Source organism: Bubalus kerabau, chromosome 3 (assembly GCF_029407905.1).
Source record: "Bubalus kerabau isolate K-KA32 ecotype Philippines breed swamp buffalo chromosome 3, PCC_UOA_SB_1v2, whole genome shotgun sequence".
In the NCBI taxonomy this organism is placed as follows: domain Eukaryota; kingdom Metazoa; phylum Chordata; class Mammalia; order Artiodactyla; family Bovidae; genus Bubalus; species Bubalus kerabau.
In genome coordinates, this window is record NC_073626.1 from 79581282 (window position 1) to 79595755 (window position 14474).

The following is a 14474-nucleotide window of genomic DNA, read 5'->3' on the forward strand; positions in this document are numbered from 1 at the left end:
AAGTCACTTCAGTCGTGTCTGACTCTGTGCGACCCCATAGACGGCAGCCCACCAGGCTCTCCTGTCCCTGGGATTCTCCAGGCAGGAACACTGGAGTGGGCTGCCATTGCCTTCTCCAATGCAGGAAAGTGAAAAGTGAAAGTGAAGTCGCTCAGTGGTGTCCAACTCTTAGCGACTTCATGGACTGCAGCCTACCAGGCTCCTCCGTCCATGGGATTTTCCAGGCAAGAGTACTGGAGTGGGGTGCCGTTGCCTTCTCTGAATAGAACAATACTAGCTCCCAAAACTGAAATACTGAGATATAAATCTAACAAAACATGTACAAGATCTGCATGTGAAAACAAAATACTAATTAAAGAAATCAAAGAGAATCCAAATAAACAGACATGGTGTGTTCATAGATTGAAAGACTCAATGTAGTAAACATAAAAATTCTTCCTGAACTGACCCATAGATTTCACGCAACGGCAATCAGAATCCCAGTAGGCCTTTCTATAGATATAGATACGCTGTTTTTAAAGTTTACATGTAAAGACAAACAAACTGGAATAGCCAAAAATTTTTTGAAAAAGAAGAATAAATCTGAGGCAATCACACTATGTGCTCCTAAGATTTACTGTAAAGCTATGAGTGAAGACATTGTGGTATCCATGAGTTAGACACACATACCAATGAAACAGACCCACACACATATAACCAATTGGTTTTCGACAAATGTAAAAGCAATCAGTGGAGAAGACAGTCATTTCAATAAATGGTTTTGGAATAACTAGACATACTTATGAAAAAAAAAAAATCTCTATCTCACACCTTATATAAAAAATAACTCATGCTAGATGTAAACGTAGAATGTGAAAGTATTTATTGAGCATCTGTTCACACAGAGCTCCACATAGACTCCTTGGGGCACCCTGGTTCTCTCTAATTAGTCTTTAACACCCTATTTAAGTTTTCCTTTCTTACCCTAAAGCTGTCCCTGCAGAAGTCCACCTTGCCCCCAACCCTGAGCATTTCGGATCAGCATCAGGAGCCCACTATTGTTCTTCCATTTGCTTCCCCTTCCCTGTTGGCTCAGCTGGTAAAGAATCCACCTGCAATGCGGGAGACCTGGGTTCGATCCCAGGGTTGGGAAGATCCCCTGGAGAAGGGAACAGCTACCCACTCCAGTATTCTGGACAACTGAGCAACTTTCACTTCATTTCACTTCTCTCTCTGCCCTGAGTCCTTTCCTCTTTGTCCTGTTCACTTATTCACCCCCCTGCCACCTCCCCCTCATTTCCAGGGCTGTACACCCTGGTGCAGAATGTCTCATTACACCAGACTGTTCAATTTTCTCTAGTCTATTAGGGGGGAAAAAAAATCTCTTCCAAGAAGCCTTTCTTAGTTAAGAGAACTCTTTCCCTACTCTGACTCATGATATTTCCATGACTTTTCCTTCTATTTTTACCTGTATAGATACAGTGCCTATATGCCCCCCCCACCATTTATTGCTGCACACAGGATGTTGTGCATCCTTTATACATTTTAGGATTTAGCACTCTTTCTCTGTCAGCCTATTCTGGCTGGGATTTTCTTTTATTCCTTCTAAAAAGCACCTATGCATAGCACCATATCTATTAATAGAAAGATGATAAATATATATTATCAGTTGACTGAGATGCACTCCCAAATTAGAAGAAAAAGGCAGGTCTCTGTACGAGGAGGAAATGAGTCAGCAGGGCTCCCTAACAGGGTTGGCTTATTCACACCTTCCTCCATTTCAGGAAGGGCCAAGCACTGTCCATGTCTGTGACTTGGAACTTTGTCACTTAGAGTCAGCTCATCTTGCCAGACTCATACGCTGAACTGCCAGAATGGAAAAAGAGCCAGAAGTGGAAAATGAGAACTCTGAGAGATGGTTACAAAAAGGCATCCCCTTATGAGCTTAATGCTGTTAATTTGGGGAGTTACAGAATCAGGATCAGGCAATTCAAAGCAAGGATTTCAGCAGGGTATTACAAAGCTTTGCAGATACAATGCGGGGCGGGGGGGGGGGGGGGGGCTCGTCTTGTCCCCTCTCCAAATTATAAGGGGAGCCAATGAAGTCAAGATAGAATTTACCATTGGTTTTTACATGCAAATTCCAAGAGACGAAACCTCAGAACCCTCAGAGAGAAGGCAACAGTAGAAACAAAACTCAGTTCCAGATTTTGAAGCAAAACCAGACTCTGAGGCTCAGAGAATAACTCTCTAGTTTTACTCTTGTTTTTTTTTTTCCCTAACTTCTCCAAAGTTCCTAATTCTTTTAAAACCCCAAACTCCCATTTGAAAATCAAAATTCATGATTCAAAGACAGAAATGGATTTTTCAAGTTCTTTTTGAAACCTCCTCTTCTCTTTCCTCCCCTGAGCCTTTTGAACTTTTCTCTAGTTTACTTGTAGCAAGTGGAATATTCCCCACACAGGAAAATAGGCCATGAAACCATGTTATAACATCTTTCCTTTTAATGTTTTTCTACCTGGGTCATTAGTTTGAAAAGTCCCAGCTGAAGGGTTGGAAAGCGGTGTTGCTGCCATAACAGATTTCCACATATAAAGTCTTCAGAGAATTTCTTATCAAAAGGAAGGATTACAAAGAAAATTTTATCACGTCTGAAGTGGCCAAAGAGTGGTTGCAAAAGCAAAGAGGGGAAGAGAGAGGATCCTTACTGACTACAGCTGCCTGTTTATCTGATCGTCACTGGGCATCTCAGAACGAGAAGGCACCCATCAGGCAGAGGTGATTCCACACCAGGCACAGCTGGGTGCCCACAGAAACAGCTGCTGGGAAGGGCACTGCAGCAACCTGGGAGAAGCTGAAGACCCTGAACCTCATGATCTCATGCTCCATGTTTTATAACCTTTTCAGTGAACAGGAAGGTGGGTACAGCAGAAAGGAAAATGCCAACTGGAGTACTCTCTCTGATTTTATATTATAGTTTTACACAAACACACCCAGAGGTTAATCCTCTTAACCTTGATAAGAGATTAAACCAAGTGCTGATACTTCTGTTTGAAATGCACGAATGAAGGGATTGTCAACCCGCCCAGCAGTCCCGGGAGAGGAGGCATTTTAAGATACCATCTCTTGGCTCAGAGGTTAAAGCATCTGCCTGCAATGCGGGAGACCCGGGTTGGATCCCTGGGTCGGGAAGATCCCCTGGAGAAGGAAATGGTAACCCACTCCAGTATTCTTGCCTGGAGAATACTATAGTCCACGGGGTCCCAAAGAGTTGGACACGACTGAGCGACTTCACTTTCACTTTCTCTATCCTTTGGGGGAAACAAGTATTATTATGAAATAGATTGCATGTGTAAAAAAGTATCCAAAATACAAACATACAACAAATGAATATTATAAAGCCAATATCCATGTAGTCACCACCAAGACCAGGAACCAGAGTATTGCCAAACTCCCCTTGGCAGTCTCTCTTCTTGAAACTGAGGAGCCAAACGCTGGACCTCTTTTTAAAGTTTGGGGTTAATAGCCTCCAAGGCTTCCAATCTTTGACCTTTCTCCTTCCTCTCTGTAGTTCATCCCCTAAAAGAAATTTGTAAAGTAATTGCCCATAATATCTATGCTCATTGAACTAATGCCCCCTTTAAGTGTTTCAAGCAGGATAAATAAAAATTTAAATGACCAAGAAAATAGTTTCTCACGCACTGAAAATACTAGCATATTTTCCTGCAAGGGAAGCTCCCTGGTAGCTCCATCAGTAAAGAATCTGCCTACAATGTGAAGGACCCAGGTTTGATTCCTGGGTCAGGAAGATCCTCTGGAGAAGGGAATAGCAACCCACTCTAGTATTCTTGCCTGGAAAATTCCATGGATAGAGGAGCCTGTTGAGCTACAGTCCATGGGGTTCAAAGAGTCGGACACGACTGAACGACTAACACATATATATTCTCTTGCAAAATGCTAGGATGTGTGGGATCTCGCTTCCAGCCCCAATGCTGAGATGGACAGCCATACTGCCCTTCCTAAAGGGTATGTGCTGGAAATAAGTGTTTGTATTTTTAGCAAACACAATACAACCTTTTCTGTCCAGTTGGGTTTTTCTACTTTCAAGGGATGTAATATAGTAAAACCAAATAGTATAGAATGCGACACTTTTAAACTTTAGAAGCTTAATGTTCAGACTTTCAACAGAGGATACACAATCTCTTTAAAACTGAGATTTGAAGGCAAATATTGTCATAATGAGATAAATTAGTGCTCAATTCTAGGTAGAAAATGAAGGTTAAAAAAAAGTTCCAGTTGCTTTTAGGGCAAAGCCACATTATATTCCAATTTACTGCCTATACAGTGCCTTATTTATTAGCAACCCTTCAATGAATGTTTGTTGATTGAAGGTATTTTTTCCACGAATAATTCCAGAAAAAGAAAACAGAATCGTGCTTACTAAAGTTTTCATAATTATACTCAAAATGTGGAGAAAAGAAAAGCTAAGGATTTCAAAAGAAATTATTATGCATAATATACAACTCAAGAATACAAGGAAACTTGTCAGGAAAACATGTTTGTTCTCGTCTCAGTTCTCACTTTTGTTTCCTCCAGGTGGTGTAGGGTGCAGTTTCAAGGCAAGATTCAGAAGAAGTTATAAGACAGGAGGAAAGTTCTTTCAGAGAAAAGCAAAAAGAAGCAGAGGGTATCTCTTTGTTTTTGTTCCTCCCCAGCTTTTAGGCGATCACGGCCAGCAGTGGCTGCTGCCGAGCATGACTTCTGGCACAGCGCCACCCAGTGGCCAAGACTTGAACTTGTTTTTATTTTGCCAAAGATTGAAAAATTAGAAATTCCAAAATTGTCAATGGATTTGACAAGTCATTACTCTTATATACAGGAGGGTATAAATGCTAGCCAACAAGTCACTTGGATATATTTTATTTCAAAGAGGATGTCTCCTATTAAAAAATGGCTGCCTCTTTGACTTTGCACAGAGTCACCTAGTGAGTATACACCTCAGTCTCTGGTGAGGGAGCCCCAACTCTGCCCACAGCTGCCCACTCTCCCAGAAGTTGATAATAAAACCAAATCCTGGCTGTTTCCAAGGGAGATCTGGAGAAGAAGCTGGAGGGCAGCCTTCGGAGGGGCACTCTACTATTCGTAAGGGAGCATGTTTTAAAAAAGTTAAAAGCTGGTTTCAAAGTAAAGATGAAGCAAAGGTTGTAGACTGTGACTTTTTTCTTAAGTAAGCTTTTCTTTCCTGCGCACGTTGCTAAAATTCAGACCTGGCAACCAGTCTCTTTTAGCTTGCATAGGCTCCGAGCTAGACACAATGCCAATGATCAGACAAGGGACATGAAAAGAAAAAGAAATTATGAACAATGATAAAGAGGTTTCTCTGCCTCCTTTTTTAAAAGTAGCTGTTTCCAGACATAGCCTCAAAAACATAAGGCCCTTGAGAGGAGAGCTATGGGAAGCTCAAGTCTGTTGCCCAGCCAACAGCAGCAGAATCCCAGATAAATCAAAGGTGCGTGACCCAGTTAGAACCCATTGGGCAAAACAGTAAAGACTAGGATGGTCCATCTTTTGGCCTCCTAATCCTGCATGAGGCCCGACTTAACAACTACACAGAAGCTGACTCTAAGGAGACAAAGGATGTGAATATAGGCCAGCGACACTGTTGGCTGTTCCGAGTTGGTTAGAAACAGTGGTGGGCTTAGTCGATGACTAAGTGGGAAGTTGGACCAGGTAACTTTTCAGGACTGCCTGACTGGATGACTCTGATTGGCCCCAGTCCCATTACTTGAAATCATACATAAATAGAAATAATCTTCTCAATAATTCTAGGTAAACCAAGACCATCCTAAAGCATTTAGCATGAACTATGGGCTTCCCTTGTAGCTCAGTCGGTTAAGAATCTGCCTGCAGTGCAGGAGACCTGGGTTCGATTCCTGGGTTGGGAAGATCCCCTGGAGAAGTAAATGGCAACCCACTCCAATATCCTTGCCTGGAAAATCTCATGGACAGAGGAGCCTGGTGGGCTGCAGTCCATGGGGTCACAAAGAGTCGGGCATGACTGAGCGACTAACACTTACTTACTTCTGATAATATAAACTATGGGCTTCCCTGGTGGCGCTAGTGGTAAAGAATCCACCTGCCAATGCAGGAGACATAAGAGACATAGGTTCAATTCCTGTGTCAGGAAGATCCCCTGGAGGAGGGCATGGCAACCCACTCCAGTATTCTTGCCTGGAGAAGTCCATGGACAAGGGAGCCTAGAGGGCTATGGTCCAGGGGGTCGCAAAGAGTTGGACATGACTGAGTGACTGAGTGCATAATAATACATGTTTTTATTTATTTATTTTTTTATTGGCCACACAATGTGGCTTGCAGGATTATAGTTCCCTAACCAGGGATCAAACCCGTGCCCACTGCAGTAGAAGCATGGAGTCCTGACCACTGCACCACCAGGAAAGTCCCAACATGCACTTCTATAAATGGAAGAATGAAAGGAATCAGGCAGAGAAAATGAGAAGTCTAAAAACTGATGTTATGGAAAGTGTGTGTGTGTACACACATGTATATATAGGCTGATGCTATGCAATTAAATGCAAAAGAAATAATCGCTTTCTTTTTCTTGAACTCAGGTGAATAGACTTTTATCCCTGCTCAAATTTCAAAATGTTAGTGGCACTGCCCTGGTGGTATTTAGACATGAACAGGAAAACCCCAGCAAGGCTTGTAGAAGCATGAGGCAGGCCTAGGGCTGTCAGAGACATTACAAGTACCCAGTTTTTTTTGTTGTTGCTGATTGTTGTCTTTTTAAAATTTTTAATTTATTCTTTGTGGTCATGCCACATTGCATGAAGGATCTTAGTTCCCTGACCAGTGGAATCATGGAGTCCCAACCACTGGACCACCAGGGAAGTCCCTCCAGTACCTGTTTTAGTCAAAGGGATTGAGAAGAGTTGCTGGAGAAGCTGGTTTTCTGATGCCCTCAGTATGACCACCACATCAGCAGGGAGAGTGTCTCTGTTTTTCTCAAGAACCCCAGAAGCATCATATAATACCTGCAACATAAAGAGCAAATCACAAGTGAGCCAATACTGTCCCCATCACAGTGTTGCCAGGCAACACTGGCATTGCCTGAGGTCAGTTATTAATCGATCTCTGTATAGAATTCATCTTTACACAGCCATGCTTTTAAACCTAGGCCACCAGATAAGGGGGACAACTGAAATTTTTGAGAGGCCAGTTTATCTTAACTCCTTGTTCAACTGTTCTTTGATGAAGAGAGTCCTATCAAAGATAAATCACTTCAGAATAATTAAATTGGCCACTCACAATATGAGAAGCATCCATCTGATGAGGTTAACACTGCTATTGCCTCCATTTCACTGTGGGCAAACAGAAGCTTAGAGAGAGGCTGAATCATGTGGCCACGGCCACACATGTCACCAGGGTGGGCAGGCATCCCAACCCGGGCAGATTGGCTCCATGCCTATACACATTTCACCCTCGCTGCTTCCCAAGGTGCTTGTGGCACCTGAGTGGTGGCTCAGGGGCTCTGAGCATTCTTGGTTCTCAGGGCAAAGGACATTTAGATCAGAGACTTTTTAAGGGATGCTCCAAAGAAATGAGTTCAAGAAAGGACCCAGAGCCCAGAAAGAAAAAGATCTTTTCTTTTTCCTTTTAAAATTAAGAAAGGACAAGAGGGAAGAAGAGTGGTAGTTAGAAAATAGGTGTAAAAGGACAGAGATGGGAAGAGAGGTGCAAAGAAGGGGATGAGAATGGAAGGCGGGAGAGAGGAGAAGAATGGGGACTGGGGATCAGGGTGGATGTCTTGTGCAGTCAGCCTCCAACACTAGGGTAAATCAAGTTTTTAGGAGGGAAAACTGGATTGCAATTTCTAGCCAGATCCAAGATAGATGCTGTCATGTATTATGTGAAGACAAAAACAATCTCTTTACTTACATTAAATTGCTTTCAAACAACATTCAGTCAGGCAAAATTAATTTCCATGCCATGATATGAATGTGAAAAATAATTTCAACAAGTCTTAAATCAACAAAATAACCCAGAATGCCTTTTATTGAACTCCTACCCATTTTCTGGGCCCAGGGCCTCAGCAGACCCTGCCGGAACCAATTAGCCATAATTCACATGGCTCCTTAGAGAGTAACATGAGCAATGAATTGTTGGCTACAGGAGGAGGGGATTTCCTGAATCACTCACTAACCTCGTTCAGGAACTTGAAACTGAGACTGAGGAATAATGGATGAAAAGTGAAAATTTCAGTTAATGTTGTAAAACCTTAACATCTGGATGATGAAGTGAATTTTCCCCCCTTTTTATCTAGACACTTCTGGTGCCCTGTAGCCATATGCTTGTGCTACAAAGTGCTAAAAATTGAGCCCCACTGTGATATTAACCCTCCTTCATTGCCTACACATCTCCAAATTACTTTTGAATGTGAGCATTCACCACTAAAGGCTGCAAAAGCTATCATGTTTTCTCTCTGGAGAGCTGTCACTTCTAGGCCAAACCTCAGGTGAGAAGCAGATGGCAACTCTGTGGGCCACCCCAGCAAGAAATTGCTTTTTTGCCAGGGGCTACTTTCCATGAGCAACATCACTGAGAAGGTTTAAGAATTATGATTAGGTATTCAAGAAGAATTAAAAGGAGAAAGAAATCTGCAAGCAATTTCATGAGTGCCACAAACAGAGTACTGTGGACACTCGTTCCTTGTCAAAATTCAGGTTTAATAACTCACCTTTCCAGCATAGTGCTGAATGCCAAAGCACAGCTCCATTCCTTTGGGCCTCCAGAAGTATTTGCATCGAAGATTATCTTCAAATTTATCTGTGTGGATTTTCATGTTTAAAAGTTACAATGTGAACTCTTTGGTCCTTTAGACAAAAATATGCTCCTCAAATCACGATGACTCAGAGTAAGGAACTTCAGAGTAGCCTGATATTATTCTTATTTGTACAGTGATGGAGAAAGATCCCCTCCCCACTCCCCCCGTACATGATGGGCATTTACAATCAAGTTCTCATCTAGCTGTTTCATATTGTCTTTTGTGTCAAGCTGATCTCGATGATACCATGTTCTGCTCTGAGAACTCCAAGAATAAACACTGATGACACCAGAAAACCAACCAATTAGCTTTAGAACCATGAAGATACTCCATGGAAGGCAAATAATCCTGGTTTATATTCCTCTTGACAACTTGCGACAATTTTATAGCTAAAAGGAAGTCAAAGGTGGCAGTCTCAACTCCTAGAAGCGAATCTCTCCCACAAATCAATTTTCTATCTGGGAAAAAGGCTTGAAACTTCCTCTCCATCCCTCTCCAGATAATTTTGCTGCTGTGGTCAAGGATGGCCTACTCTGTGTGAGGAACTGTGCTAAGCAGTGAAGGGATGCAGCGGTTGGACTTTGTTGCCCAAGGATCTCACAAAGTGAGAGATGGGTCACACGCAACGCTGAAGATTGACAAAGGAGGACGAGGAGGTGGAGAGGTATGGGGGTAAGTACAGAGGACTCCAAATGCCAGAAGGAGATGTTTTACCATCACTCCACAGACAATGGTAATTTAATGAAAAGGTGGCTTTACAAAAACAGTATTAGGTGGGATGCCCAGCATAAAATATGAGCCAGGAAGCCAGGACATCAGCAGGGCTTCTATACAAAGTTGTACTAAAGATGGCTGGAGGTCCAGGTAGAGATATGAGAGAAGGGCATGAAAAAGGAGGGGTATCAAGTGTTGGTCATGGAAAATAAGGGGAACAGAAGATGTGAAAATGATACTGACATAGGGTAAAGGTAATTTGCTTTACAGAAACAGGAAAGTGAGGAGAGTTTGAGAAATGGTGATGGGTTTGCTTTAACACACAAATCCTACCAGGATGTGTTATGTTCTGAATATTTCAATTTATTAAAAGCAGAGTCTCTATTTTCACAATCACCAGGTAGCCAAAATACACAGGAAGGATTCCATAAACCATCTGATGATATGAGCCAAATAGCCAAGTTCTCTTCTGCACATATGTATGCCTTTTCTAAAAGGTACCTACCGACTAGGGTCTGGTCCGTTGCCTGAGGAAACCGACTTTCCTCATCCAAAAGTGCAAGCAGTCCCAGGGGTTTCTGGAGGAACATATCCAAGAGGGGGCGATTGTCCTCATACTCCACGGGTGTAGCGTCAATGCCCTCGTTCTGATACTCCATCTGGAAGGAAATGGATCGTGACTCACTTCAGCCCAGTACTGGCCTAGGTACCACCAGGCTGCATGCACTTTGTCTGTCTGGCAACACTGAACAGGGTGTGTTTTATGTGAGTAGGACAGGATTGAAGCTCAGGATTTAAGACTGACCTACAGGGAGCCTATGGCAGGTGGTAAGGTTGGCAACAGAACCTTGGCTCTCTGTCTCTCTCTGTCTCTCAGACATGCACTTGGTAACTCAAATTGAGAAGCTGATACAGAAAGGAAGGGAAGCTGAAATTTTTTTGTTCTGGTGACAAGTATGGTTGAAACCAGGAGGAAACCAGATTTCTGTCTTCGGCAAGGTAATCATCTTGAACTAAAAAAAAACTAAAAGGAACTCCAGATTTCCTGGGAAAATAAATGGAAGTAAACTGGATTGAAACAAGGTCAGTTTTGTACAAGATGGGTGGGGGAGGAGTGCATTGTGGATTTGTCCAGTTTCCATGATAAAACCAATACCGGTGTTTTTAGTCCATGACTTTGTCTTTATCTAACCTAGCAGTTTAATGTGTCCCTTGCTCTTACATTAAAACAAGGGGTTTGGTCAGAATGTTTAGTTTTTACAACTATATATTCTCTCTTCATATAGGAGAGCCTTGGGGTTGGGTTCGGGTTGAGGTGGAGGATAAAGGCCCCAGACTTTGGGTCCACTAGCTTTTCATCCTGTTTTATTTGCCATTAGACTCATGGGGGGAAGATTTCCATGTTGAGAAAACCAAGAACATATCTTACTCCTCCCTGAAGATACCAATCCACTTCTGGTGGGGTCTAATATGCAGGAGACAGGGGATTCATATGGTCAGTGAGGGAGTTAAGGAAACCAAGAACCTTATCCTGAGTTCCAGATCATCCGGTATCATTTGGGACGTGATCACAAATATTTTTAGTTAAATAAAGCAGAAGAGAATGTAGCATTTTGGGCAATGCATATGAATCAGTTTGGAAACAGCATTTAAATAATTGGCTTGTCACCAGCTTCACTCAAGGGAGGAACCTTTCTGTACCTTTCCACAGAAATCGAGACCTCTTTTTATCAAGCTACATTTAGACTGTCGAGTTATTTTGACAGGACTGCCTCATCAGTGGTTTTTCTTTGGAGTCTTTGACCTGTTAACCTCACTAACAAGGTTTCTGCTTCCAACTCTGGGCAGCCTGCAGGCACGTTCCCCACCAGGTCCAGGGCCTTCAGAGTTCACTGTTACCTGCTCGAGAGCAAAAACATGCTGATTGAAATAGTACTGAATTTGCTCATTGGCGATATTTATGCAGAGCTGCTCAAATGAATTTCTCTGAAAGTTTTCGAATCCAAAAATGTCCAAGATCCCCACATTCATACCATCATCTGCAGTACTGCATGAGAGAGAAGAATAAAACCTTTTAGAGAAGGAAACAGCAGTCTCAGGGCAGTGAAAATATTCCTGCCTACATTTTTATCTACACATGTAGCTACTCAGGGCAAGCGGCATCCTGCCGCCTTTCAGAAAGGAACAGTCTCTGTGTTAAACAGTTGGTTTCCTAAGTCTTTCAACAGTACCTCCAACTTCTCTTCTTTTAAGCAGCAAAATTTCAAATTTTCCTCAGGAGCTCCATCTATAGAGAGATTAAAGAGGAGCCACCCTATTTGAAGGGGTTGGAACTGCTGCTCATTTATTCTTCTACTTTCTCACCCACAAGGCTTAGTTAGAAGAAGACTCTAGAATTTGATACTATCAGTTCCTCCACAATCTAGAAAACACTAATGCTTAGCACAGATAAAGCTGTAGAAGTAGCAATACTGTGAGATTTCTGCGCTTTAACACTTCTCGTGAAACGTCTCAGTTGATTCTAAAAACAGCAGCAGGAGGAGGATATTATTCTCATTTTACAGATGAGGAAACTATGACTTAGGATGTGCACAGATGAAGCTATGGAGTCTGGATGCAAACCCAGTTTGCCCAGCTCCCAGCTAAGCTTGTTCTTTTAAATACCATAATGCAGTGGCTCTGTAATCATGAGCCTCTCAGGTGTAAATACACCATCTTTTAAAGGAGATGCCCTGAGATCTTCATTAAAGAAAACCCAAGAGAAGACCAAATGCTTCCTCTTGGAAATTCTAGGAGACACTGGGGTCAATGACAGCTCTCCTCAAGGTCTCTGCTCGTCGGGGGAACTTGCCATATGTTTTTGTCTGGCTGCAGGAGTGTATTGATGCGATTTACGATCCAGCTGAAAAGCCTCCCGTACAGGCCTTTGGACATGGCGTCTCTGACGTCCGAGGCCCTGTCCACAGTGTTGGCGCGGATGATGGTCTCGCCCCGGGTGACCACGCAGTGTGAGGTGAGAGCCTCCTGGAGCTCTTCAGGGCTGATGCAGAGAACCGAGGCAGCTAGAAGACAGGGTGAGGATAATGCTGGAGGAGGCAGACATCCATCTGTCCAGCCAGCCAGCCAGCCAGTTAGCCAGCATTCATTCAACATCAGCCATGTGCCAGGCTGTATCTTCGGAACTTCAGAGCCAAGGATAAACATGTGGGGCCCTGAACCCCAAGAAACACCTAGACTGATGCAGTGCCTCCCAAACTGTTTTGAAAGCTCTTTACATGTGTTAGATGAAAAAAATATGGAAGGAGGTGGTCTTTGACCAAATTAGTTGGAGCAATTGTTGGAGAGTATAGTCTGCTCTCAGAAAATCACAAAGCACATTAGCATAGTTAAGTGCTATAGTTTAACACAAGAGATGTTATTTAAATCAGTTTTTTTTTCTAACTCAGGAATCTTATTCCTTGTGCCATTATTATTACTTGTGGAAATTTTAAAATAAATAGGTGCATGTGTTATCCCCTCCAGATGCTGATTCAGTGAATTCAGAGTGAGGTCCAACCTCTCATATCTTTTTCAAAAATTTGTAGATGATTTTTAAAAGCAGCCATTGGTGAGAATCACTGCCCAAAGTTACCTGCCATGGACTTTTCAGAAGAACATCTACGTACTTGCCACTTATGAAATGAATGCTGATGTTCTACAAGATATTCTCTGGGAAATACTGGTTAGAGAAAACACATTATATCTTCGAGTCTTGAAAAACTACCCAAGTAAAAGAAACGTGTACTTTGGCAACACAATGCACACGAATCAAATAATTACCATTTTCCAAGGCTTCTGCATTGGGCACCTCACTTTTATCAGTTTGATGCTGAGAGGAAATAGCTGCAAACTCAATGTTTCCAATATTCAAAATCCCAGCTAATATCCTGTACACTGAGTGCACCTCCTGAAAAGGACATCAAGAATCATGTTTGTTCATTGCCAATCAAACCAGTAAACTTACCAGCACTGTGGCAGAAACCACTAGTCCACCCACATCCATCTCCACCCCGCTGTCCTGGGCATACAAACAACGTCCAAGCCTTCTTTGCAGTTAGGCCATGTAACTAAATTCTTAACAAAGGAACAGGCAGAATGAGGTGGGCCATTTCTGGGCTTTCCTTATAGAAGGCATGCCTCCTTCAAGACTTTTTTTCCCTTACTGCTGGATTGAACTCCCACCCATCCACCTTCAATCATGCCACTGATTAGAATGCCTGAGACCAATGACTCGATGGAACAGAGATGTTCTACAGTCTGAACCTCTTGCCTTGGAATGCTTACATTAGAGAGAACTGTTCTTTGTTCTTTAAGACACTTTTAGCCTTTCAATTCAGTTCAGTTCAGTCGCTCAGTCATGTCCGACTCTTTGCGACCCCATGAATCGCAGCACGCCAGGCCTCCCTGTCCATCACCAACTCCTGGAGTTCACCCAGACTCACGTCCATCGAGTCAATGATGCCATCCAGCCATCTCATCCTCTGTCGTCCCCTTCTCCTCCTGCCCCCAATCCCTCCCAGCATCAGAGTCTTTTCCAATGAGTCAATTCTTCGCATGAGGTGGCCAAAGTACTGGAGTTTCAGCTTTAGCATCATTCCTTCCAAAGAAATCCCAGGGCTGATCTCCTTCAGAATGGACTGGTTGGATCTCCTTACAGTCCAAGGGACTCTCAAGAGTCTTCTCCAACACCACAGTTCAAAAGCATCAATTCTTCGGCACTCAGCCTTCTTCACAGTCCAACTCTCACATCCATACATGACCACAGGAAAAACCATAGCCACCCTAGCTAATACCAGCTCCCAAATTCAAGTATGGGTCTTTCTTCAAGACAAGAGTAGAGATGTTTCCTTATCGTCTTGAATATAGCTTATATGAAATAGTTGGAGGGCATTCATTGATG

The 14474-nt window shown here is 42.8% G+C and overlaps 1 protein-coding gene across 1 annotated transcript in view; it reads right to left on the reverse strand.

The window, feature by feature from the left end:
• MYO3B (myosin IIIB) overlaps positions 1-14474 on the reverse strand; it is a 559309-nt gene that overhangs the window by 219326 nt on the left and 325509 nt on the right. Inside the window, 6 exon segments of the mRNA XM_055572295.1 lie at positions 6902-7031; positions 8735-8823; positions 10041-10194; positions 11435-11582; positions 12387-12597; positions 13355-13481. Coding sequence (XP_055428270.1) covers positions 6902-7031; positions 8735-8823; positions 10041-10194; positions 11435-11582; positions 12387-12597; positions 13355-13481 — 859 coding nt within the window.